This window comes from Mauremys mutica, chromosome 9 (genome assembly GCF_020497125.1).
Source record: "Mauremys mutica isolate MM-2020 ecotype Southern chromosome 9, ASM2049712v1, whole genome shotgun sequence".
Classification (NCBI taxonomy): Eukaryota; Metazoa; Chordata; order Testudines; family Geoemydidae; genus Mauremys; species Mauremys mutica.
In genome coordinates this window covers 99,474,669-99,499,066 of record NC_059080.1, presented here as the reverse complement: position 1 = coordinate 99,499,066, position 24,398 = coordinate 99,474,669, and the positions used below count along the sequence as shown (strand labels likewise).

At 41.0% G+C, this 24,398-nt stretch overlaps 2 protein-coding genes across 3 annotated transcripts in view; one reads left to right on the top strand and one right to left on the bottom strand.

Moving 5' to 3' along the window:
- The window catches only part of PSMD1 (proteasome 26S subunit, non-ATPase 1), a 129,196-nt gene that overhangs the window by 44,142 nt on the left and 60,656 nt on the right, over positions 1 to 24,398 (top strand). The window lies entirely within an intron of this gene.
- Positions 9,449 to 24,311, bottom strand: HTR2B (5-hydroxytryptamine receptor 2B). The gene is made up of 4 exons (XM_045030086.1): positions 23,604 to 24,311; positions 22,355 to 23,059; positions 13,071 to 13,271; positions 9,449 to 10,629 (listed from the first exon to the last, which is right to left on the bottom strand). The coding sequence occupies exons 2-4, from the start codon at positions 22,701 to 22,703 to the stop codon at positions 9,740 to 9,742; spliced, it is 1,440 nt and encodes a 479-aa protein (XP_044886021.1). The 5' UTR covers positions 22,704 to 23,059; positions 23,604 to 24,311; the 3' UTR covers positions 9,449 to 9,739.

Sequence of the window (24,398 nt, the reverse complement as noted above, 5' to 3'; positions counted from 1 at the left end):
GCTACAAACTGAAGCTCTACACAAGGGACTGAATGACCCATCCCAGCGGGGGATGTTCCAGAGACTCAATTTGAACCTGCAGTTTACTCCATCTCTGCTGCAAGCCTAAACTAAGAACTTTGCCATTACTGTATGTAATTGATTCCATTTAACCAATTCTACCTCTCATCTCTACCTTTTTCCCTTTGTAAATAAACCTTTAGATTTTAGATTCTAAAGGATTGGCAACAGCGTGATTTGTGGGTAAGATCTGATGTGTATATTGACCTGGGTCTGGGGCTTGGTCCTTTGGGATCGAGGGAACCTTTTTCTTTTATTGGTGTTGGTTTTCATAACCATTCATCCCCAGGACGAGTGCACTGGTGGTGATGCTGGGAGACTGGAGTGTCTAAGGAAATTGCTTGTGTGACTTGTGGTTAGCCAGTGGGGTGAGACCAAAGTCCTTTTTGTCTGGCTGGTTTGGTTTGCCTTAGAGGTGGAAAAACCCCAGCCTAGGGCTGTGACTGCCCTGTTTGAGCAATTGGTCCTGATTTGGCACTCTCAGTTGGGTCCCGCCAGAATCGCTCCGTCACAGTGGCGTAGTCGTGCTTGGATCCACAGAACCAGGTCAATTAAGCTTTGGGTCAGAGCCCCACGCTATCCAAATTTTAACTTTGGGATTGAGAGTTTGGTTGGTTAAAGATCAGTGACCATGAGGCAGAAAGCATCAGGAAAAGCAAGGAAACTGCAAGCCTTGAGAGACAGCCTGCAGTTTGATTATGAGCAAGAACTGGCAGAAATTCGAATGGAGAAAGAGGCTGATGAGAGAAAGAAAGAAGTTGCTAAGAGAGAAGAAAAAGCTCGTAAGAGGTGTCTGGAGCTGCTGGCTGCTGAGGAGAAAACTCAACAGATGCAACAGGAGATAGCTAGACTCCAAATCCAAGTCAAAAAAGCAATGGAAGAACAGCAGAGACTGTATCCTCTTGAAAGTCCAGTTTGTAACAATGTTGGTATGTTGTATAAATCTGAGCAGTTGTCTGGGGGTAACCAAATGTACCCCAACAATGCCACCTTTTATGTCAATGCTGTTACTGTGTGTTCAGTAGGGGGTGGCCCCATAAATTGTGCCAGTGCTATGGATGGGAATGGTAATGGAAAATTCATAGAGTGTGTAAAAGTCAATGGTAAAAGCTGTTTAGGGCAAATTATGGCTTCTAACATCACTCTTGTTAAAGCAGATCTGGTCAAAGAGGAAGATTATTTACCGAATCAGAGTGTGAATGTTGTGATCCTCTGTGAGTTTACTGTCCATGTGCCTTTAGCCAGAATCCACCTTGAGTGGAATGGGGCTCAGCATGAAGTGATAGCTGGCGTCAGGAAGTTATTGCCTAAAGATCTTTTAATTGGGGAAAATGTTGAAGCTTTGTTCAATCCAGGTAGCCAGTCACAGGAGAGGAATAATCTTAAACCTGTGTCTATTGTGAGCAATGATTTGCCTGAGGTGGGTTGCTCCAAAGGTTTGTCTGTGCAAAAAAGCAGCTTGTCTGGGAATGAAGTTTCTGAATGTCTGTCTCATGTCTCAGAAGTCAATCTGAAGTTAGATCAAGAGCAGAAAGATCTCATGGATGAGGAAAATGTTTCTCAGGAGCAGATTAAAGTAGATGGTCAGGTTAAAGCCCTAACTGAGGAAGGAGAGGGTAAATTTGTAATGAGTAATGCATTGGTGGCTAGTGCAGCTTGTAGAAGTAAACCTGAAATGGGTAACTGTGATTTGCTAAAAGTAGCTCAGTGTAGTGAAAAAAGCAGCAGCTTATCTATTGGGAGAGGCAATGTGCCTGGTAGGGAAAGTTTGGAGGAGCCTAGGCAGCCTTGTGAGCTGATGGCTTTGTCTAATCAGCAGTTTGGGAAGGGAGGGATAGTGGAAGATGAGTGTCCATATCCCTTACCTGTTTCCTGTGTGGAGAAATGTGACAGTGAAGGGAATGTGCCTGTCTCTGTCAGGGGTATTGACTTGCCTATGAAGGGAGCTACCTCGGTCTCCAAGCAGTTGTCTGTGAACAGCCCTGTGTGCTGGGACAAGGGAAATGAGATCCCAAGCTGTGTGTCTGGTAAAGGAGAATGTGTCTCCGACTCTTCTGTGTCTGTGGAGCAAACAGAAGGTGCCTGTCAGCCTGTGATGGTTGAGGGTGATTCAGTTGTCTCGGAGTTGGTTGTAAATACAGCTAAAGCCCAGGAAGGGAATAGTCCGGAGTTTGTGTCTGCTGGGGAGAATGGCACTGTGACTAGGTTGCATCCAGTTAGTGTCTTAGCAAGGTCCCAAAGACCAGACAGTTCTGGTGCTTGTAGTTTGCCAGTTGCTAATGTGTGGTTGGAAAAGGGTGTAGCAACTCTGTCTGATCAGGGTGATACCCTAGCCAGGGCACAAGGAGAGCATAAAGGTGATTTAATTGTGTTACCGACTGACAGTTTGACAACTTGTAGCAAGAAGGAAAAGATTCCTGAACTTGTTCATGGCCAAGGGAAGGAGACTGCTTCTGACCTGTTATCTAGAAAGTCTGTAGCATCTGTGGTTGCTCAGGGAAGTGTTCCTTTAGAGCAAGCCCTAGGTGAAGAGGGGAAGGGCAGAATTTCTGAGAGGGGTGAATTGCTGCTTAGAGAAGCTCCTAGGGAAAGGAATCCCCATGGTAGCCTGTGCAAGCAGTTTACTGCAACTGAAGGGTGTAAAAGTGATTTAATCAAGAAAGTTTCAGTTCCTAACAGCCAGAAATTTTCTGTTGTGAATGGATCCACTGACTTTCCTTTTGAGAGATCCAGTGTGGGCAGCTTTGAAAAGGTCTCAGGTGGAGTAGAAGCTGTTAAGGAAGTTGAGCAGCCCTATAACCACCTGGCTGTGTGTAGCCAGCTTGTTGGGGAGACAATGCTGTTGGGACAGGAATGTCTCCATGCTGAATCGGTAAGTGAGCAGTCTGTGCTTCAGGATCTGAGGACAGATTCAGTTACTGGTTTTTCAAAGCAGAACAGTTTTATGGCTGAATGCTTGAGGAGGCAGGGGAGAGCAAGCCAGCTCTCACCCTCAGACTCTTGGGATTTGTGTGGTATCTCTGTTAGACAAAGTCCAGCCGTGGAATCCATAGCAGCTAAGAAGTTAAAAGCTAGTGTCTGTGTTGATGCGAATTACTTGGCTGGCAGGGAGAAGAAAGACTTGCTAATAGCTGTTAGCACAGAGGGCCCACCCCATCAGGCAGTGATCTCTGTTAAGCAAGAGAAATCAGGGTTTAATCCTAAAGGACAAGAAGGAAAGAGAAGACTGAATTTTGCAAAGGGAACCCACAGGTTAACCCTAAAAGGCCCAAACTCCAATGGTATTGAGCCAAGGATGTGGCATGACAAACATGTTTGTAGATGGACACTTGCAATCAATTTGTTGTTATTGCTAATGCTAACTGTAACAATGTATAATGTGCCTAATCTTTTGGAAAATCCCTTGAACATGTTGAAAGGAATACATGAAAACACACTTTATGTTAAAGGGCCTTGCTATACAGATGTTTCACAGTTAATGCCTGTAAACAGTGTTGGAACTGTTCACAGGGGAAAATACATTCCAGACCTGATGTGCTGTATGAAAGGGGAAACTGAGGCACACTACCATATTGCGTTCATGGCTAAATGCCGAAAGTCCTGTACTATGAACAACATCAATATCTACATGGGTTTAATGTTAATTGGGTTCAAAACATTGGCCAAAGCTGGTATGGATAAAGTAGCTGTTTTCTTTAGCTCTTGGCAAGATCACCTGAAACATACAGGAACCATGCTGCAAAAGCTAACCAAGTTATACCTTAAGTTTGTAAAAAGATTCATTCATGTTATTGAACATGACTTTGATAAACCATTTCGGTTATACACTGGTACGGCCTCTAGCCCAACACTAGCTGTAGTGAGACAGACCCAAGGAAAGGGGGCTCTTGGGATGCAGTCAGCGATGTTTTGTCATCCCTTCCTGCATCAATTTTGCGTTGGGGGTGTGACGTTATTGATATAAATGGGGACCATATAGAACATGGGTTGCAACCAAGGTCCTGTAGTGGCACCAAATCCTAAGTAAAGGGGGTCATATAAGGTGTCTAAGACCAGGTTCTGGGTTGCTGATTATAATTATGCTGTCTATATGTCTGTATCATTTTTAGTTGAAGTTATGAATGTTGGCTCTATGCTGTCTGTATTTCAAGTTTGTGCTGTGCTTCTGGGGGAAGCCTCCCAGACAAGCTGGTGTTAGCTCTGCCTAGCCTGTTTGATGGCCCATTAAGGACCATTTAGGACACAATGGACCCATGGAGAGAAGGCAGACACGCCTTGTGACTCAGCAAAGTATGCAGGGACTGGCCCATGTGACTCCAGGCTCCATCTTGCTGTAAATTTCCACAGTGAAGACAAAGAGATTCTTACACCTGGAAAGGCCTATATAAGGCTGATGCTTCATCTCCATCTTGTCTTCAATCCTGCTTCTGACCTCTGGAGGGATTTTGCTACAAACTGAAGCTCTACACAAGGGACTGAATGACCCATCCCAGCGGGGGATGTTCCAGAGACTCAATTTGAACCTGCAGTTTACTCCATCTCTGCTGCAAGCCTAAACTAAGAACTTTGCCATTACTGTATGTAATTGATTCCATTTAACCAATTCTACCTCTCATCTCTACCTTTTTCCCTTTGTAAATAAACCTTTAGATTTTAGATTCTAAAGGATTGGCAACAGCGTGATTTGTGGGTAAGATCTGATGTGTATATTGACCTGGGTCTGGGGCTTGGTCCTTTGGGATCGAGGGAACCTTTTTCTTTTATTGGGGTGTTGGTTTTCATAACCATTCATCCCCAGGACGAGTGCACTGGTGGTGATGCTGGGAGACTGGAGTGTCTAAGGAAATTGCTTGTGTGACTTGTGGTTAGCCAGTGGGGTGAGACCAAAGTCCTTTTTGTCTGGCTGGTTTGGTTTGCCTTAGAGGTGGAAAAACCCCAGCCTAGGGCTGTGACTGCCCTGTTTGAGCAATTGGTCCTGATTTGGCACTCTCAGTTGGGTCCCGCCAGAATCGCTCCGTCACAGTGTTTGCTTGGGTGAGGCAGTTGCTCATGAAAGCCTGTTCAGGGGCTGTTTTCTGCTGTTACTCTCACAGAAGTCACCCTGTGGGATACACTAGGACGAGGACGCAAACTGGATTTTGACTTGGGATTCTTATGACAGACTGTCGACTCTACCAAAGTTGTTGCTGAGGCAGCTGATGAGCTAAATTACCTTTCGCTCCTTCAGGGTGCTCCATCCTAGGCCACAGCTGAGTTGGTTGGTGGAGTGAGAGGAGAAACTTCTATCACTGCTGCCTGTGCTTTTGCTGTATCCTTTCATTGCCAGTACTGCTTTTCCTTCCCAAGACAGGGTGGGTAGGTGAATGAATAAACCACTTGCTTTCCTTAGGCATCCAGTAGCTTTCATCAGAAGCACATTAGAGAGCTGTTTGTTGTTGTTTTGTTTTTCAATCTAGAACAGTTTCTGAAGAGTAATTTTACCTGATACACACGTTCAGCATGAGGATGGATGCAATTGTCTGCCATATGACTGTTTTTTTATGACTTGCTAATTTGTATGAACCCATGCTCTGCTCCTCAGAAATGTAGTCTCTTGGCACTATTACGGGTATGGTGCTTAGACAATCCAAAGTGAACTGTGTGCTGGGTTAGTTTGTCATCTTAAATATTCCCCCTTCACGAAGGTTGATATTTCTTTGATTGCAAATCGTTCTAGCGCATTTACTGGTCTGCTGTGATCAGACCACCTATGAATTTGACCCAAAGAGGAGCTCTGTCTAGCTCGAAAGCTCTCTCTCTCACCAGCAGAAGGTGGTCCTATAAAAGACATTACCTCACTTACATTGTGTCTCTAATATCCTGCGACTACCACAGCTACCAGAACACTGCAAATAGGAATTTGAACACATTTGTACTCCAGTGTGGTTTCAGAGCATCCTCCTTATAAGTTGGGCGATAATGTGCAGTATTTTCCATTAGGTATATACCTGAAGTTGGTTGAATATTTTTGTTGATCTTCAAAATATTTTTAGAAGAAAAATTTAGTTTAAGATGATGCAGATGGAATTGAGGTTTTCGATTATCAGTTGTTCTCCCTTAAAGTTTGGCTGCTATTCACAGCTGTAACAACCCATTACTACTGGGCTTTCTGATGACAGAGGTATCAAGCAGAAATTTTGACCAGTAGAAAAGGATTCTAATGTTGGATTATTTTTTCAATGCTTAATGAGGTGCGGGGGGAGAGGAAAAATATAACTACCAACGAAACACGTTTTTAATCCCTTTCCTGGAATTCTCTGGTCTTGTTACTTCAGGTTCTCTTTTATGTAAAATGTATCGGGAAGCACATGTTATCTTTAGTGCTTTCCATTCTGCAGATAAACAAATAATTTTGCTGCATAGGCTTTATTAGCTTTAAAAAGGAGCTTTAAAGGCTTAAAGAAGGGGCGGGGGAGCTTTGTGCTGAAGCTGATACAGATTATAAATGAAAACTGTGAAGAGATAAGTGACTGCAGACTGTAAGAATTAAAATAGCTTTGGGAAATATGATTTCCTTCCCAAGAAGAAACAGTGATGTAATCATCTGGAACTGTCAGAAGTTTTTGAGCCCCAGGATCTGCCATTGCGTTAGGTTTTTACAGCTTGTTGGGAGAGATAAAGGGACTCCCTTTCCTTTAGCAGCACATATTTGTAGATTTGTGTCATTGATGACTGTGTTGCAAAGACTGCAGAAAGTTGTTGGATGTAAATTCTTTCTGATTCTTTAATTCTAATTAAGAGTCTGTAATTCTTTCTAATTCAGTTGAGGTGCATTAACGTACAGGTCTAGCTGATGTGGAAATGTCCTGGTAGGTCCTTTGTTGGGATCAGCTTTGGGAGCCGTAGTGTAGGTAGGCTACTGGCTGCTGACACCATTTTAAACTCCATGTCATCTGAACCGGATCAGAACAGCATCACGTTGGTAAGATCCGAGGGGCCTGTTCCTGCACCCATGGAAGTCGATGGCAACACTCCCACTGTCTTGAAAGGGTGTAGGAATGAGCCCTAAAACACCACCAAGTTGTCCAATTTCATTAGTGCTCCCAGTGTGTGCTACTCTGAAGGAGCTAAACTGGCATTATGCCAAAAAAAATAAAAATCCCACCATTGCTATCTTCCCTTGTCTAGGCAAGGCTCAGTCATTCAAGCAGGATGCTGGAATTCAGGAGGGTTTGGGGTTTTCTTTCATACTCTGCCACTGACTCACTCTGTTTTTAAGAAAGTCACTTGCTTTCAGCTCCCTAAAGGTAATAATTGGAGATATACCAATCTCCTAGAACTGGAAGGGACCTTGAAAGGTCATCAAGTCCAGCCCCCTGCCTTCACTAGCAGGACCAATTTTTGCCCCAGATCCCTAAGTGGCCTCCTCGAGGATTGAACTCACAACCCTGGGTTTAGCAGGCCAATGCTCAAACCACTGAGCTAGCCCTCCCTAATTTCCTGTTCCTACAAGACTTCATCCCTGTTTTAAAGGGTGTTGCCATCCTCTGAAGACAGTTGCTGTAGAAATACAAAGTAACATTATTGCTCTCTCCTTTTTGATAAATTAAGGCATTAAAGGTCTAATTGCCTCGAGTTTCCCCCTGCTTTAGTTCCCTGGTAATAATGCACTCACAAACATATGAAATCATCATTAATGCACACTGGTGCACCCTGGGGTATGAGGCTGAAAGCAATAACTGCATCAAAGCTGAAGGAAGAGGCTGTGGTTGGATCACGTTCCAGAGAGAGGAAAGACTGCTTTACTAGTTCTAGGTTTCATAGTTCCCTGTACCTGTTGGATCTTAATTTTAAAAACGCCTCTTCTTCCTGCTCTTTAAAACAAACAAACAAACAAACAAAAAACCCAGGATAGAATCTGAAGATACCTGTAGCTGGTCAGGGCCGAAGTTATCAGCATTATTAATTACTCTTAGTTTGGTTACCAAGTTACTGTTATCTGCTCTCTTGGTACAAACCATTTTAAAACATGCTTTCTTAGCAGACTGCAGTTTCACAAACTTTATCTGAGGCGGTGAAGGCTGAAGCCCCCAAAATACTGGATTTTCAGGAAACCCTAACCATCGTTAGACAGTAGGTAAATCTTGCTTGTTTGTATGGCAGTATTGTAAAATAAATATTTACATCAGAGATGAGTGACAGAGTTACAAATTAGCTTGCATAACTTGTTTAACATTCTGAAAATATTTTAGGCATTCTGTGAGACTGGGAAGGCATAGATGGCCAAGTATGGGTTGAATCTTGATTCTACTCCTCTTCTCCGCCCATTGAAAAGAACCCTGCCTGATCTAGTAGTTGGAACTGATCAATGTTGATTTCAATTATATCGTTCGACGTCAGCTTGTCCCAAGGCTATCTGACACCAGTTAAGGCAATGAAATTCCTGATGGGCAAATTTTAGCAAAAATCTAGAATAAGTTTGGTATATCTTGTGTTTTCAGACTGAAATCTTGGCATCATGAAGCCAGTGGCAGATCTTCATCGCCTTCATGGATGCTAGGATTTCATGCATAGCGTTTAAAAGGATCCCCATCAGCACTTTCCAGTGTATGTGGCAAAAGGCTTCTCTATCTTTTCATTTGGTGACTGTGTAAATATTGGGCCAGGGAAGAGGATTTAATTAATTAACAGTGAGCAAAAAAGATAATTTGACCTATTAAATTAGTTAAAACTGAGGTAACTGTAAGAGATGTTCTCAGATTCTTGATCTCCTGTTGCTCACATAAAGTAGAAAAGTGCCATGCAATCCTTCTTACTAAAATAAATGCCTCCGCTTTTCTTCCGGTAAAATAAACTAACAGCTCAATGTTCATGAGTAACCTGAAAATAACAAGCCCATGTGTGAGAGCCGCAGTGGGGAAAAAGAATTCAATAAGGTAAGAGATTTTCCCCTATGCAGAAAACAACACATGGGGGCGATTTCAGCATGTGGAATTTCCATCTCATTGTACTGGCAAGGACAGGGTTGCTCCCTGGAGAATGGGCAAGGGAGTGAGTAGGAAATCAAGTGTGGGTTACTGCTGTTGGAACAGTGTTACCTCATAGTTTGATACACAGAATCAACAGAGTATCCAATAAAAAGCTGTACTGATCCCTTGTGTGCTATCCTAAAGTCATATGTTCTGTATACTCTACACATGTTTAAATCAAACCCTTGGCATTTCAACAAGCATGTGTGCACTTGGTTGTTTCATCCCTTCTGTCTTGAGCAGAATACCAGCCTGTATGAGTATAAGATCAAGGAGAGCATTAAAGTAGTGTTTATATACAAGTGAGTCTTCAGAGAAATGTACTTTGAAAAGGCTGGAGATAATGGAAAACTAGAGTCACACACTCAAGAGTTGCCTTAACTTCTTTTATTTACACCCCTCCACTTCTAAACTACAGTGCTCTGATATTCACTATTTAGAACTGAATGAAATTGCTATTACTTCAGTGGGATATTTGAGTTTAAATTGGTAAAGTAGAGGAGATCCTAGATAAAGGAACCATAGTTTTAGAGGAGATGAATTAATATAATATAGCTTCAGTAAGATTTTACTTGTTATAAATAACAGAAGACAATATTTATATCCTCGTATAGCATATTTACATACAATACGTAGTTGTATAATTAGTTGTGGACATGGTTTTCATTCCATTATACGTAGCTCACTTGTTCTTCTGTTTTATCAACTTCATTCTCTGTGAGCAGCAATGTGTCCAATAGAATGGCTGACGATGATTGGATTGGTGAACTGTGAAGCCTCATTGGGCTCTGGTACATAACGGGACTAATCCCATTTCGCATCCCATGCATCATAAAGAGTTTGGAGTTTTCTGCCATTGAATTTCTGAAGGACATCCTGCTAGAGCATTTCCGAAGAGCCTTCATTGGCTTTGCGGTCCGATAATTGCAGGTGATGTACCTGCCAAATGCCTCCCTGAATGTCTTGTTGAAGAGCGTGTAGACTAGAGGGTTCACTCCTGAAGATACATATCCTATCCAAACAAATATCTCCATGAGCCTTTGAATAACTTCCTGGCTACAGGAGTCACACAGAACTGAAGTTATGTTTGTTATAAAGAATGGGCACCACATCAACAAGAAAAGAAAAAATACAATCCCCAGGACTTTTGAGGCCCTTTGTTCATTGCTGATGGTCTGCACAGACTTCTTTCCAGCAGTGGACATTCTGCGTATGAATATCTCTTCATTTGTGCTGGGCATAACCTTGTCCTTTCTGGAGCCATCTAACATGGCCACCTTTTCAGGTGATGAGCCGGGTGTTATATCCCGTTGGAATACTGTAGACACGGTGGACCAGGTTAGGCGCTGAGGTGGCTTGTTGATCAAGTAGGCCTTCTTACGAAGCACTTGTATGGTCAGAAAGTAAGTGACTATCATAATTGCAAGCGGAACAAAGAATGCAGCTAGCGACCCGTATAGGATGAAGTCACGAAAACGATCGGGTGTCAGGGCACATGTGATGTTTGTAGAGCTGCCGTCTCCGTCCTCTATACCTCTGATCGGGATTGGAATGGCAATGCCTACAGAAGTAAAACAGAAATAGTTCAGCTTGTCATCATCTTCAATCTCTCACTTGGTTTTGCAGCTTCAGAGTGCCTAAGGGGGCATGATTTGAGAGAGCTACGCTGAACAAGTGAGCAAGCAGTATCTGTAGTTAAGAATATTAGCTGGAGATTTCGGTAAATAGAACTTTAATAAATTCAGCCAGCTGAATATTAAAAGCTTGCCTTCTTTAACTGAGGGTGACCCCAAAACTTAAACAATTCAGGAATCCGGGTAGACCTTAATATTAAATTAAACCCTGAAACAGTTGCAATACTGAAGTAACATTTTTCCTTCTATCTCCTACCCTTCCTGAATGTAATTTTTGGGGTTTCTGAAGACCTGATCCAGAAAATAGACACAATTTGACTCTTTCATCTTGAAGCACATCAAGTGTTCAGACTCAGTCATCCAGCAGCCTTTCACTCGAGTTGATTATCTTGAATATACAAGTGGTTAAAGAGATGCCACGTGTGCTCAGTATAGATTTGTTGTTTAAAGTCTCTTGGCTATTTAGAGTCTTTAAATGAAGCTTTATTGTTTTAACTGTTTTTAAAAAAAACATACCTCTGAGGGCTTGTCTTAAATGAACTTTCTATAACTGAAATTACAGACAGCATTTCTGTTGGTAAAGGTCTATCTGATGACAAAAACAGGTTCCTGTCTGTTTGATGAAGGTTGTTCGTGCTACTCATTCCAACACCTTTCAGTAAGATCTGGGGATTTACTGTACTTCTGCATTCCCCAGCCTTCTTAGTGGTGTTGGTCGAAAGCTGTGAAATGACCTAGCCTTCAGTCACTTGATCCCTTCCGTAATAACAGACACACCTTTGGAAACAGCAAAGATTTAAAACAAAGACTGAATCAAATTAACCTTTGAGTCAAGAAGCCATGGCTCAGCCGTTGAGTACTTTTTATGATAGATAAGAAGAAAGGAAGAAGTACAGTACTGATTAATACAAGTAAATCAGATATTAAAAGGTCAGCTTCTAAGTATCCTGCCTCTACAGGAATTTCCCTTCTCATGTTAAAATAGAGAGAAATCTTTTCTCCAGTCATCAAAGTATTGCTCTAAATGTATTCATATTGGGAGTTCCTGTTGTTAGGGGTACATACGTAGGTCAAGAGCATAGATATAAATTCTTTTCACCTATGCTGTGTCAGTAGCCTAAGTTACCCAGAGAAAACTGTTTATGCTCTTGGCAGGGTATTGCTTGTTCTGTGTGGCATTATTTGCTTTTCTAGCACTGCTTCTGTATCTTACCGGCGTTGCAAATGAGTTGTTTGGATTAGCTTCTCTGATCTCTGAATCTGATGATGTCTGAAATTTCATTTTGTGCACAAACGTATTAAAGACGGGCAATATGCCATATGCAAAGAGTTCAGAAAACACTTAGAAGTGGAATATAAACCTGGGGTTCTCAACCTTTTTCTTTCTGAGGCCCCCTGACGGGCTATAAAAACTCAGCCCACCTGTGCCACAACATCTGGTTTTCTGCATATAAAAGCCAGGGCCGGCATTAAGGGGTAGCCAGCAGGGCAACTGCCCGGGTCCCCAAACCACAGGGGGCACCAAGAAGCTAAGTTTCTCAGGCTTCTGCTTCAGCCCTGGGTGGCAGGGCTCTGAGCAGTGGGGCTTCAGCTTTCTGCCCTTGGGCTTCAGCAAGTCTAACACTGGTCCTGTTTGGCAACACCCCTTAAACCTGCTCACGGCCCCCCCGGGGGGCCCCGCACCCCTGGTTGAGAACCACTGATGTAAACCATTACATTTTGCACTTCACTTATACATTGATTTTTTTTTTGAAACACTTTGACTTTTTGTATCTTGGCAGCACACCTTAATTTCTGAAATGAATGTTACTGGCACAGCTCACTTATTTGAATCAGTGATTGAAAGATGAAATTTTGACAGTTATCCCTCTTTCTGGACAGCGTTAAAACAAAATTCTCAACCCTGTTGTCCAGTTTTTTCCCTTTGGGTAGTTTTAAGTGAGGCAGCAACTTCAACAGCAACTGATTCAGGGCTTAAAATCAAATCTGTTACTGATAGGCGTCAAATTAATGGCACTGGAACCTAAAGTCTTGCTTCTCTAGAAAAGATACAACGCAAGCAGCTGCAATGCAATCCACCTCATGCTGCCCCTTAGTGTGTTGCATCCTTCTATGGGTGGAAAAAAATCTTTGAACTTCATTCCTATTCAGTCCTTAACCTCTCCAATAAGTCTGCCAGCTAGTACCTGTTAAATGGATTTTGGGACATAGCCACATGCTCACTAGGAAATGGGCCAAGATCAGCTTATTTGATATAGGCTGCCATCCGCTAGTACTTTGCCATTTGCAGTCTTGCCCCAGTTTTGAACTAATGATTTAGCTGTGAAAGGGTTTCTCTCCCCTTCCCAGCCTCAGAAGCCCCACGTACCTATTGAAATGAGCCACACCACAGTTATTTTGATGAGAGCTGTAGCCCGCGAGTTGTATTGGCTGGCCTGGATTGGCTTTTTTATGGCAACGTAACGGTCCAGTGAGATGGCGCAGAGATGCATAATGGAGGCTGTGGAAAAGAGGACATCAAGAAATAGCCAGACAGGGCACAAGTCAGGTGGAAGCGGCCATGCGTTATCTGAAAGAGAACAGGAAAGCTATTAGGTTCATTTCTAATGTCCTTTGAATGTTCAGTGTGCATTTTTTCCTTCATACATGTTATAGAAGTGTCTTAATAAACTCTTTGGAACAATACCTCACTCCATACCTGCCCTCAGACCTTTCTCTCCTCTCCTTTCTTCCTTCCCTTGTTTTTCTCTTTAGCTAATCCCTCATACGATTCCCCACCAAATTCCCCTGCGGAAAATGGTAGAACTAATGCTTGCTGCCATCACATTGATGTCTTGTATATTATATCTCTTTCCCATCCCCACCAACCCCCCTTCTCCTGCTCTCATTCAGTCACCCCTGTTCCCTGCCCTCTGACCGCCCCGTCCCCTATCCACACCCCCGCTCCCAACCACCCCCCCAAACTCCTCTGCCCTTTTACTGCGCTGCCTGGAGCACCGGTAGCCGGCGGTGCTACAGCTGTGCCACCCAGAGCACCGGGTCAGGCCGCGGCTCTGCAGCTGCACTGCCCGGCTGCCCAGAACATTGCGCTGGTGGCGCAGTGAGCTGAGGCTGCGGGGGCGGGGGGGCTAGCCTCCTGGGCCAGGAGCTCAGGAGCTGGGCAGGAGGGTCCTGTGGGCCGGATGTGGCCCACGGGCTGTAGTTTCCCAACCGTGGTCTACAGCTTTGTACAATTCCTAGCCCAGGGGTCGGCAACCTTTCAGAAGTGCTGTGCCGAGCCTTCATTTATTCACTCTAATTTAAGGTTTCACGTGCCAGTAATACATTTTAATGTTTTTAGAAGGTCTCTTTCTACAAGTCTATAATATGTAACTAAACTATTGATATATGTAAAGTAAATAAGGTTTTTAAAATGTTTTAGAAGTTTCATTTAAAATTAAATTAAAATGCAGAGCCCCCCGGACCAGTGGCCAGGACCCGGGCAGTGTGAGTGCCACTGACAATCAGCTCGCGTGCCGCCTTCGGCACACGTGCCATAGGTTGCCTACCCCTGGCCTAGCCCAATAGGGTGATCTGATCTTGGTTGGTCCCCAGATACTATTGTAATAAGCATGATTAATAACAAACCGTGTATTGTATTTCATGTGTACCATCTCGAAAATAAGCAGTGACTTGTCTATCATAGCGATGCAGAGGCATGGCTTAAGTTCCAGGATCGGGGATGTCTTGAACAGTTTTTCTAGTGCATACAGTTTTGTAATGAAAGGGTTTGTTGTGTCACTGCATCACATCTGTGACAGCTCAGCAGGACTCTGCCATCAGTGAGTGAATACCTATTTTTATTCAAAAGAAATTGCCTGATTCCCCTTCACATCATTTTCAAGAGCAATAGTTCAGGCTTCTACACACAGTCTTAAAAGTTGTAATTTTTTACTAAGGCTAATCTGCTTTAATGTTATCTGTGTAACAAGTAAAATAGTCCATCAGCTGCTTTCTGTTCAGGATTAGGACATTCACTTTGTATTGTTTTCACCTTCCAAAGGGTTGGTATTTGAGAGCTGTGTCTTCCCCAGTGAAGATCTCATAAATATTTACTCTACTGAACATCATTGAATGGGTGTTAATGAAGCTCTTTTGAGGTTTTTCATAAACTAATTGATCTCACTTACAAGTGATTTGTGTCACAAGTCACGGCTGCTGGGTGGCTGTTGAGTTTAAAAGGCGCGTTAGTGTTCTGTATGGGTATGAACATATTGATTTGTAGGTGCAGTTAAGGTACTACAAGAAAATTATCAGCTCTTTGTAGAATGATGGGTTTTTGTGCATTAACAAGCCAGATTTGCTTTAAACCTATTTAGTTTTGAACCCCCTGCTGTGAATAAACAAGGGCTGACTGTCCTGAGAACGTTAAAGGAACTCATCTAGTAACTGAGTCCGTTATTTTATCAATAGTGAAATGTTGCAGCAGTTTAAGATTTGAAGCTTGATTTCACGCTGTGACTATTGTGGTGAAATGACATGGTGGTGCAGTGACTTTGCATTTCAAGCAAGGGAGAATGGGGAAATTGCACTGAAACAGGCTAAATTACGCTGGTCTGCCCTGATGTATATGTTGAGTCTTAGCCCTCTGGACAAGGAGAGAAATGGATGGAGACTGAGAATATAACTGCATCTCTCCTAAAGCAGTGAGCTCCAGGTGATAGTATAACGGAAAAAGCATAACGGATAGCACCTCAGGCGTAACAGAAGATTAACTACTTTTGAATAAACTAACCATGAGTCTTGATATTCAGTTGCATGATTCCTGAGTATCAGGCAGAGTGGAAATTTAGTTACAGAAAATAATTTAAAGTTGATTAATGAAGTACGATGCAGATATATGGAAAAATACATTATTAGAGCATTCAACACACACATTCATTTTTATCTTTCTGTGCACAGTTTCATTAGGCCGTAAGAGGTATCTTTTTTAGCCTCAAAGGCCTGTAATGTAGTCATTCAACCAACTATGTAAGTCAGCATGCCAGAAAAAATAAGTAGTTAAAACAACCAATTAATTTGGTATGTTTGGAATGTTGAGCTTCTCTCTAAAAAGGCAAGAACTGTTCTATGGCTTAAATAAGTGAAGTTAGCACAGCTCTGAGGATGCGGTGTGAACTGCACACGTGTACATTTTGCATACTAAAGGATGTTCAGTTGGCATTAATAGCTGAATTTCAAATGAATGATTCAGTGTTTCCTATCAAAAGTCCTTATACAGTACTCCTTAGATGGTATCTCTTTGATGATAGCCTTGCAGAGAGGGGACATGTGCATTGCAGTAAAATGGATTTTCTTCATTTTCAGTTAACCTGTTCTGTACAAAAGACATCTTTTAATGCTTGGTAATGGAGCTGTCCTTTCCTTGTTCTGAACTCAAGTTTTTTGTGTGCAGTGAAGCCTTGTATAATTTTACAAGATCTGCAAAGCTTTTAGTAATTGCTGACCACAATGTAAATGTAGAAACCTTTTTCGGTTTATATTTTTCTTTAAAACAGGGAGGAGAGGAGTAACAGCCTTTCATATTATGAACTTGTGTAAGATACGGTTTTTCCATCAAAAATTACTCGAGAGTCTTTGAATACAGTAGTTGATGAGAAACAAGGGATATAGTCACCCTAAATCTTTGTTTGAAACAAAATTACAATTTTAACATGGTCATTTCTGTAGCTCTGTATTAAGAATTGCTCGATATGATCAAGGCTCTCAACCTTTCCAGACTACTGTACCTCTTTCATGAGTCTGATTTGTCTTGCATACCCCAAGTTTCACCTCACTGAAAAACTACTTACTTACAAAAATCAGACATGGAACTACAAAAATGTCACAGCACATTACTGAAATATTGCTTACTTTCTCATTTTGTCCATACAAACTTTTAGTTTGGACTGAATTCACTAGTGCTTTCTATGTAGCCTGTTGTAAAACTAGGCAATTATCTAGATGAGTTGATGTACCCCTGGAAGACGTCTGCGTACCCCCAGGAGTAAGTGTAGTCCTGATTGAGAACCCCTGTGCTAGGTTAATAACATGGTGTCAAGTATCAGAGGGGTAGCCGTGTTAGTCTGGTTCTGTAGAAGCAGCAAAGAATCCTGTGGCACCTTATAGACTAACAGACGTTTTGCAGCATGAGCTTTCGTGGGTGAATACCCACTTCTTCGGATGCAAGTCTTGCATCCGAAGAAGTGGGTATTCACCCACGAAAGCTCATGCTGCAAAACGTCTGTTAGTCTATAAGGTGCCACAGGATTCTTTGCCGTTAATAACATGGCATCTCTTGCTGTATTCCCTAATCTTGTTGATTTATTTGTAAATACGCATGATAAAAGATAAATGCTGTGAAATGTGTGTTTGAGTACCACTCAGTGAGTACCTCTCAAATGAGAGTTTGGCTATGCCCTCTTTGCTTTGCTGGTCTTGTTACTCTGGGTGCTAATGTTGCTTCCTAATCTGGCACTGCCAACAGGACCCTTTCAGTTACCTGATCCTGCCATCACTGAACTCAGTGGGCACGGGTTCTGTCCTCTGTATCTTGTAACATTAGATACATGCAAACAATCCTAGTGTATAAAACAAAACCCCTACATGATTCTCTGCCTGTTTTGGGGCAAATTGCACTTTATAGAATCCTGACCAAGACTGGCAGATGTGTAAGACGAAGGTCTTGAACAAAAATATTTGTTCAAAGTACATCTCTGCCTTCCAAAAATATATTTAATAGTTGTGTTTTCGTGATCTCCACATCTTCCGGTACATAGTAGAGTTTTCTATCTGTGAATTGTCATTTCAGATATTTCTGAAACTTGGGGGATTGGGAGGGGAAACAGTAGAGACAGCCTTCCTCAAATGCTTGTAGAGCAGTTTTTGATCCTTGAACATTATAGCAACCTGTTGAATAAACGTATTGTCCCTATGTGTAAATATTCATAAAATCTGGTTTGGAAGTAAAACTCGAATACGTCAAATAATGGAGCAGGGAGGCAAAGTTTTTAACAGGTTAGGTTTAGTTTGGGAGGGATAGCGCAGTGGTTTAGCATTGGCCTACTAAACCCAGGCTTGTGAGTTCAATCCTTGAGGGGGCCATTTAGGGATCGGGGGCAAAATAATCTGAGAGGGACAGTACTTGGTCCTGCTAGTGAAGGCAGGGGACTGGATTCGATGACCTTTCGGGGTCCCTTTCAGTTCTATGAGATAGGTATATCTCCATATATTATTATTATTATTATTATATTAAATAGTGATTTCTCCCATTGCAAATGTCTGTTTTGTCTGGGGCAAATAATTAGTTGTATGTTTAAAACTTATTCTGTAATGCTGCCTCTTAGTAATAGGAATGTTGATTTTTTTTTAAAAGGTATGTAGATTTTTAAATGTCCCAATTACTTGTGTTTTTTCTTAATAAAATATTCCTGATTTGGAGCTCCAATGTTGGTTTTTTTGGTTTTTTCTTGAATAAACGATGGGTTTTTACAGACAATTTCTGGCTTTAATTTACTGAAATGAGGAGGAAAGCTTTTATAGGGAATATCAGTTTTCAAGATAATCTTTAAAACTAGATACAGTATAGAGGAGCTGCTCCTGATTTAAGCCAGTGAAACATTCTTTGAATGCTTATGATTAGAAGGCACTAATTATATATTCATGCAAGTGAGATTAAGAAGTCCTTCATATAAGTGTTGGAAATTATTATTTTCACCTTTGTTGTAATGTGCTCTATAGTCTATTGAAATTTGTTGCCTGTAAGGGATTTCATTATGAGTCATTTTGTTGATGTAAGGTTTTTTATTGAGGTGGAAGTTTGACTTTTTTTCATATTCATGTAAGCTCAGGCTTTATTTTACAAGTTACTGCGTGTGTAGCCTCTCAAGTAGGGTTTATCCTGATGACAATACTTGATGACTGGGCCTTCATTGGCTTTTGTATTCAGCTTGCATGGTTACATTCAATTTTCTTGATCAATACAACTAAAATTGTAGTTGGGGATAAGTTATTTACCAAAGTACCTTTATTTTATAGTTAACTAAGATGCTTTTTATTAAAATTGTCCTGAAACTTTTTTAGTTTCCTTCAGTCTTGCAGATTTTGAAAATAGTCAGCCATCCATGAAGTTGGTCTGATTTCTTCTGGTAATATTTCTAGAGCCTTTTCACAATTGTTTGCTTTCTCTCTTCACTATAGTCCCATAAATGAATGAAAGGTGAATGATTTGCAATGTAACCTAACTATAACTGGCGCGAGAGAGCTTGAGATTCCCAGTTTTCTTACATTATAATAGTTTACTGCTCAGAAAATCAACATGACCTTTTATTTTATTTAAAGGATATATTTCCAGGGCACAAAATATCAACACTAGGAATACTGTGTGTTGTTTTTTTTTAAGGAAAATCACTATTTACTCTCAACCAGCTCTCTCCCTAAAATCTCAGGTACTGAGCTTCTAGCCTCAAACTTCATAGAAAAGAGGAAGATCTTTACGCAACAAATCCTGCATCTTGCCAGGGGTTAGATTAGATGACACTTGCGGTCTCTTGCAACCCTATGATTCTCTTATCCCGCACGAGGAGTCCTTGTGGCACCTTCGAGACTAACAAATTTATGAGGGCATAAGCTTTCGTGGGCTAGAACCAGTGGTTTCAAATATTATTAATGGAGACAACACAAGGCTAATTTTCCGAGCACACTTCAATTTACTACCTCTTAATGAAAGCAGTGGAAACAGTTTAGCTGTTAATAAAAACAATGAACAGTTCACACATTCTGACATTTTAAAGCTTTTTTTTTTTTTTAAATTAAAGCCACCATATGCATTCAATCAGTGTTGAGATGCGGTTCAGTCACTCACTCTGAAGTTTATATTATTTCATTTAAGAACACCACTATAGTAGTGAAGCTGTTACAGGTCAAATGTGGAAAATGAGCCTCTATTACTGGAACAGTTAAGTTTATTAGTGTTAACTTTTGTAAGTATTTGCTGAGTGGAGTCAGTCTTTCTAGTGGATTTTAAGTTTAAACATACTGTTGTATGTTACCAGCAAAGATTAAAGTGATTGATGCTGCTGTATTTAAATAGTTCACACCTTTCCCCACATATCTGCCGTATAATTAGATACAAGTGACAAATCAATATCAATAGCTGGCACATGCTTATTTCACTATTATGAAAATGTTCTTGTCTGAAAACATGAAGGGTAGATTTTAATTGGCTGCCTCTGTCAATGATTATTCTCTGTTGTTCAAATAGTTATCTGGTTAACAAACCTTAGATACTGTAGTCTTGTTATGAGCTTAATCATCTTGTTCCAGTCCAACAGCCCCTAACATTTTGCTCCTGTTCTGAACTTTCTATATATACTTCAGCATCTTCCACCAGCTGCTGAGGAGGCAAAATGTTTTTCTATTTGGCTGCCAAGGAGACATCTTATAGAAGTAATTTCAATGTTTAGCATTGGTCAGTTATGTGAAACGCCTGCCATGGCCTTACCACACCTATTTAATTATTTTTAATTTTACTTTTTTCTTTAAAACTTCCTGCAATGTGAAAGATGCTTTTGTTGAATTCTAAATTAAGATTCCTAGCATGTTTTAATCTTGGTTACAACAGCTTTAGCTCCGGATTAATTGAGAGATTAAGTAGCAGTAAAAGAAAAAGTAGGAAAATTAGAAAGGCATATTCGGTTATTGGGAGACTAGTGAAATTCAGAAAGATAAAGTTTAGCTTCTCATTGTATTGGCTGCTATTCAGATTTGGCTGATTATTTATGATGATTTATTAATAATTTTCTGATTCTCTAAGGTGTCATCTTTCAGCCTGTATTTCTTATACTGTCTTCTGTTCTGTAAATGAGGTATTGGGAAAGGGGATTAGTCTTATTTGAGTGGGGTTTTTTTTTAAGGAAAACTATGAAAATGTTACATTAAGATCATGAAGTTTGTGTACATTTTGACAGATTTTTTCCCTTCCCAATTAGAAAATTGTATCCTAGTTATGCTGTCATTTTCTAGAAACTGTTGCTTTGAAAAGAACATGCCCCTTATCCTTACTGTGTTGACTGTTCTGTAGTCAGTTTGACATCTCCATATATTGAGTATCAGAGGGGTAGCCGTGTTAGTCTGGATCTGTAAAAGCAGCAAAGAGACTTGTGGCACCTTATAGACTAACAGACGTTTGGGAGCATGAGCTTTCGTGGATGAATACCCACTTCGTCGGATGCATGTTGCATGCATCCGACGAAGTGGGTATTCACCCACGAAAGCTCATGCTCCCAAACGTCTGTTAGTCTATAAGGTGCCACAAGACTCTTTGCTGCTTCTATATATTGAGTAACACTTTTATATAGAGAAACTAACCGTGAGGCATTTTTATGACTTGAAAGAAATTGTCACCAAATTGACAGCAGTCGTTTGTGGAGAGGTAGGTCTGCTGATTGCCTCTATGCATTTAATACGTTAAATTTGTGTCTGCTATCCCCAGGGCAACCCCTAGAGATTTAATATAAAAACACAGAACTCCTGCTGTCTATCATTAGTTATGGGTCAGTGCTACACTTTACCTCAAAGGTTGAGTTACCAGCATGGGGGTATTGCATGGGGTTTACTTGCAAAAATACAGACTATTGCTGTAGCTCTTATACATCTGAATATATGCCAAATAGATGACCAAAAAAAAATTACAGCTAAAAAAGAATTTGTAAGCAACTTTAAACAACAACAAAAGAGAAACCATTCAGAAAATTTCCCATAAAGTTGTTACCAAATTAGGTATAAATACAGCATTTTAAATATTAGATCCCTGAAAATATGAATACATTTTTGTTAGTCATTATGGAATAAACAAGAAAATGTAAAACTCCCAGTGTATAATCTCATCAAAATCTGTTTTATTCCTCATGAGTCAAAAGTAAATGGCAACCTGGATCTCCTACATCAGGTGCGCAGATGGCCTGGCATTGGACTAGCTGGACAGATGGACCATCTCTCTTTGGAGTGCATTATGAGTTTTGCCATTTCCCTAGGGCAGTTGAAAAATCAGTTTTCCTGCAAGTGACACCTTAGTATTGTTGCCATCAGTGATCCTAGAGATTGCCTGAAACATGCACCTGGGTTATATAAATGATACCGAAAATTGTCCTCATTGAGTGGTACCAACTCCTTGTGATGTGATGAAAAGCTATTCAGTCCAATGAAACTATCCCAAACTGCTTAGCATTTTTGAGAGAGAAAATTTCTATTATGAATATAATAGCTAACGAGCGGAAGTTCAACATTGCACTGCCAATAATAATTCACCCTATACCTTTTTCCCAGAGTGTGGTATCTGTTGTTGCTCCTCAGAGGTGTAAATTCTTTGGAGGAGTTAGTTTCTCTGAGAAAGTGTGGGAGGCAAGGGAAAGGATGTTCATAGTAGATTTGTTTAAGCTTGTGTCTTGAGAAAAGGTATCTTATGATTAGAGGTAGGGGGAACTGAGAAGTGTTTTTATCCAGATGGTGCTCACAGAAAATAACATTATCACAATTAAGCGGGGGAAGTAAACAAGCAGTTGTCCTATTTAAAGTATAGTTAGCATTTGCTCCACTTCTGGAAGCTGGATGGCAGGAACAAAGTGAAATACTTACCAAACAGTATGATGATAAGGGCAATCGGCATCACAAACAATCCAACCAGCAAGTCTGCCACCGCCAAGGACATTAGGAAATAATTTGTGGCATATTGCAACTTTTTCTCCAGGGACACAGCTAGTATAACAAGTATATTCCCCCCGATGGTGGGGATTATAACCATTAGGATCAGCAGAGCTGCCCACCGTGGTCTGTTCCCCTGTTCGTCATTCAGGTAGTTCTGTTTGAATTCTCCTGTTACTGAGAGCTGTGTCAAAGATCCATTGCCAGATCCATACCCGTTTAAGGGATAGGACATCTTTGTGCCCAGCAGGATGTATTCAGGAATTGTGTTTTGCTCAGACATTTTGGAAGGTATAGCAGCTGGCTGTTCCTCTCTGGTCCGGTACGATCCTGAAGAAAGGCCAGCATGGTCAGTAAGGTAAACTGGTCATCTGATGCTGTGATATGCTGCTCCCATGCCAGAGCATTGGACCTAAATTTGTATTCCGTTCCTTCCTGGATGCACGTACCTCTTAAAAATGAAAGTATTGACTCTGGCTGGCAGGGTCAAGTGGTCTGATTACTCTTGTAGAGAAGCTTAGGTTTCAGAAGGGTTTATGAGAGAATTCAATGGCTGTGAGAAGTCGACAGTTTTTAACTTCTTGTGTCTTCCTACAGCAGGAAATATGGTGTGTGAACTTGCATGCCGAAAGGTTCCCCCTACATACAAAATATGTACATTGCATCATTTGTTATTTACAAAGTGCAAAAACTGATGCTTATGCTGTGTATGTACAACTCCTCCTCTGAGAGTCTAGTCTACATTAGCATGTGTGTAGGCAGAGTACAGTACCTATATTTTTCCTGTTAAGAATCCTGTTTCCCCAAGGAGCTATCATCCCCCAGACCATGGTTGTGAATGATATAGAAGATTTCTTTAATGGCTACGGTCCCTCGTTTATCAGATGAAGCTCGGAGCGCAGCTAACAGTAAAACACTCATGACTACATCTCAAGAGAGTCAGAGACAATTATGGAACTCCAACATCTTAAAGTTATCCATTATTTAAATGGGAAGGACAAGTAAAACCCTCACTTTAAGGCTTGAGCAAGACTTTAACGAAATGCAGCCTCCCCTAGCTCTAAACTCTGCTGAAGTCTTAACGCTTGCTTTTCCTTCTCACAAGCAGACACTTTAAACAGCCATATGTTTAAATATTTTCTAGATTTGGTTTGTTGTAAGTTTTCTGTGCAGAAAGTCTTACCTTAGATATCTCTTGGATTTTGTTTCCCTGAGGGTTCGAGAGGGATAAATTTCTTCTGCAGTTTGATCTTCTTTTTCATCACATGCTGGATTTCTTTTTCATCACATGCTGGATTTCAGCACATAATTTTTTAATGTCACTTTCTAGAAGACAAGTTTTTTATTCCTCTTGGGATATGCTTAAAATAAAAACCGTTGTCCATACCATCCCATTTGTTTTTAAACATCAAGATTAAACTTCTTCTGTTTTTAAAGTCAAGTTCTTCATGTATGTATTTTCTCCAACTGGTATTGAATGGAAGGGAAAAATAATTCTTGCCACATTGTTTAAAAAAAATAAAATAAAGTAAGTTCTTGGTTTTCTGCTTCTCCTGTTCTTTTGAGGATCTGACTTACATGCTTAATGCATGTCTCTTGAGTGTTTCACAACTCTTCTGCTTCATCTCATTCTGTGTGCAGTTTTCTCTGCGTTCGTTAGCAAAGCTTGCTGTCTGCTGCTATCGTTGTTTGTTGATTGACTCATTCCAGTGCATCCAGCTCCAGTGGTTGAAAACAAGGAAATAAATGAGTGCGCTTCTTTACAGCTGGAAAAGAGCCAAGGAAGGTTATTTCCTTTTTATTTACTCAGTGCTCCAGACCTGTAGTGTACATTCCTTGTCCCTGTGTCTGGATGTGCAGATGCATTGCATGACCACACTTCACACTACAGGATACAACTGTATTCAAAGTAGTTCTCGTTCATGTTCTCTCTCTCTCTCTCTTTCTTTCTCAACACGAGCACAGTTAACCCTGGAAA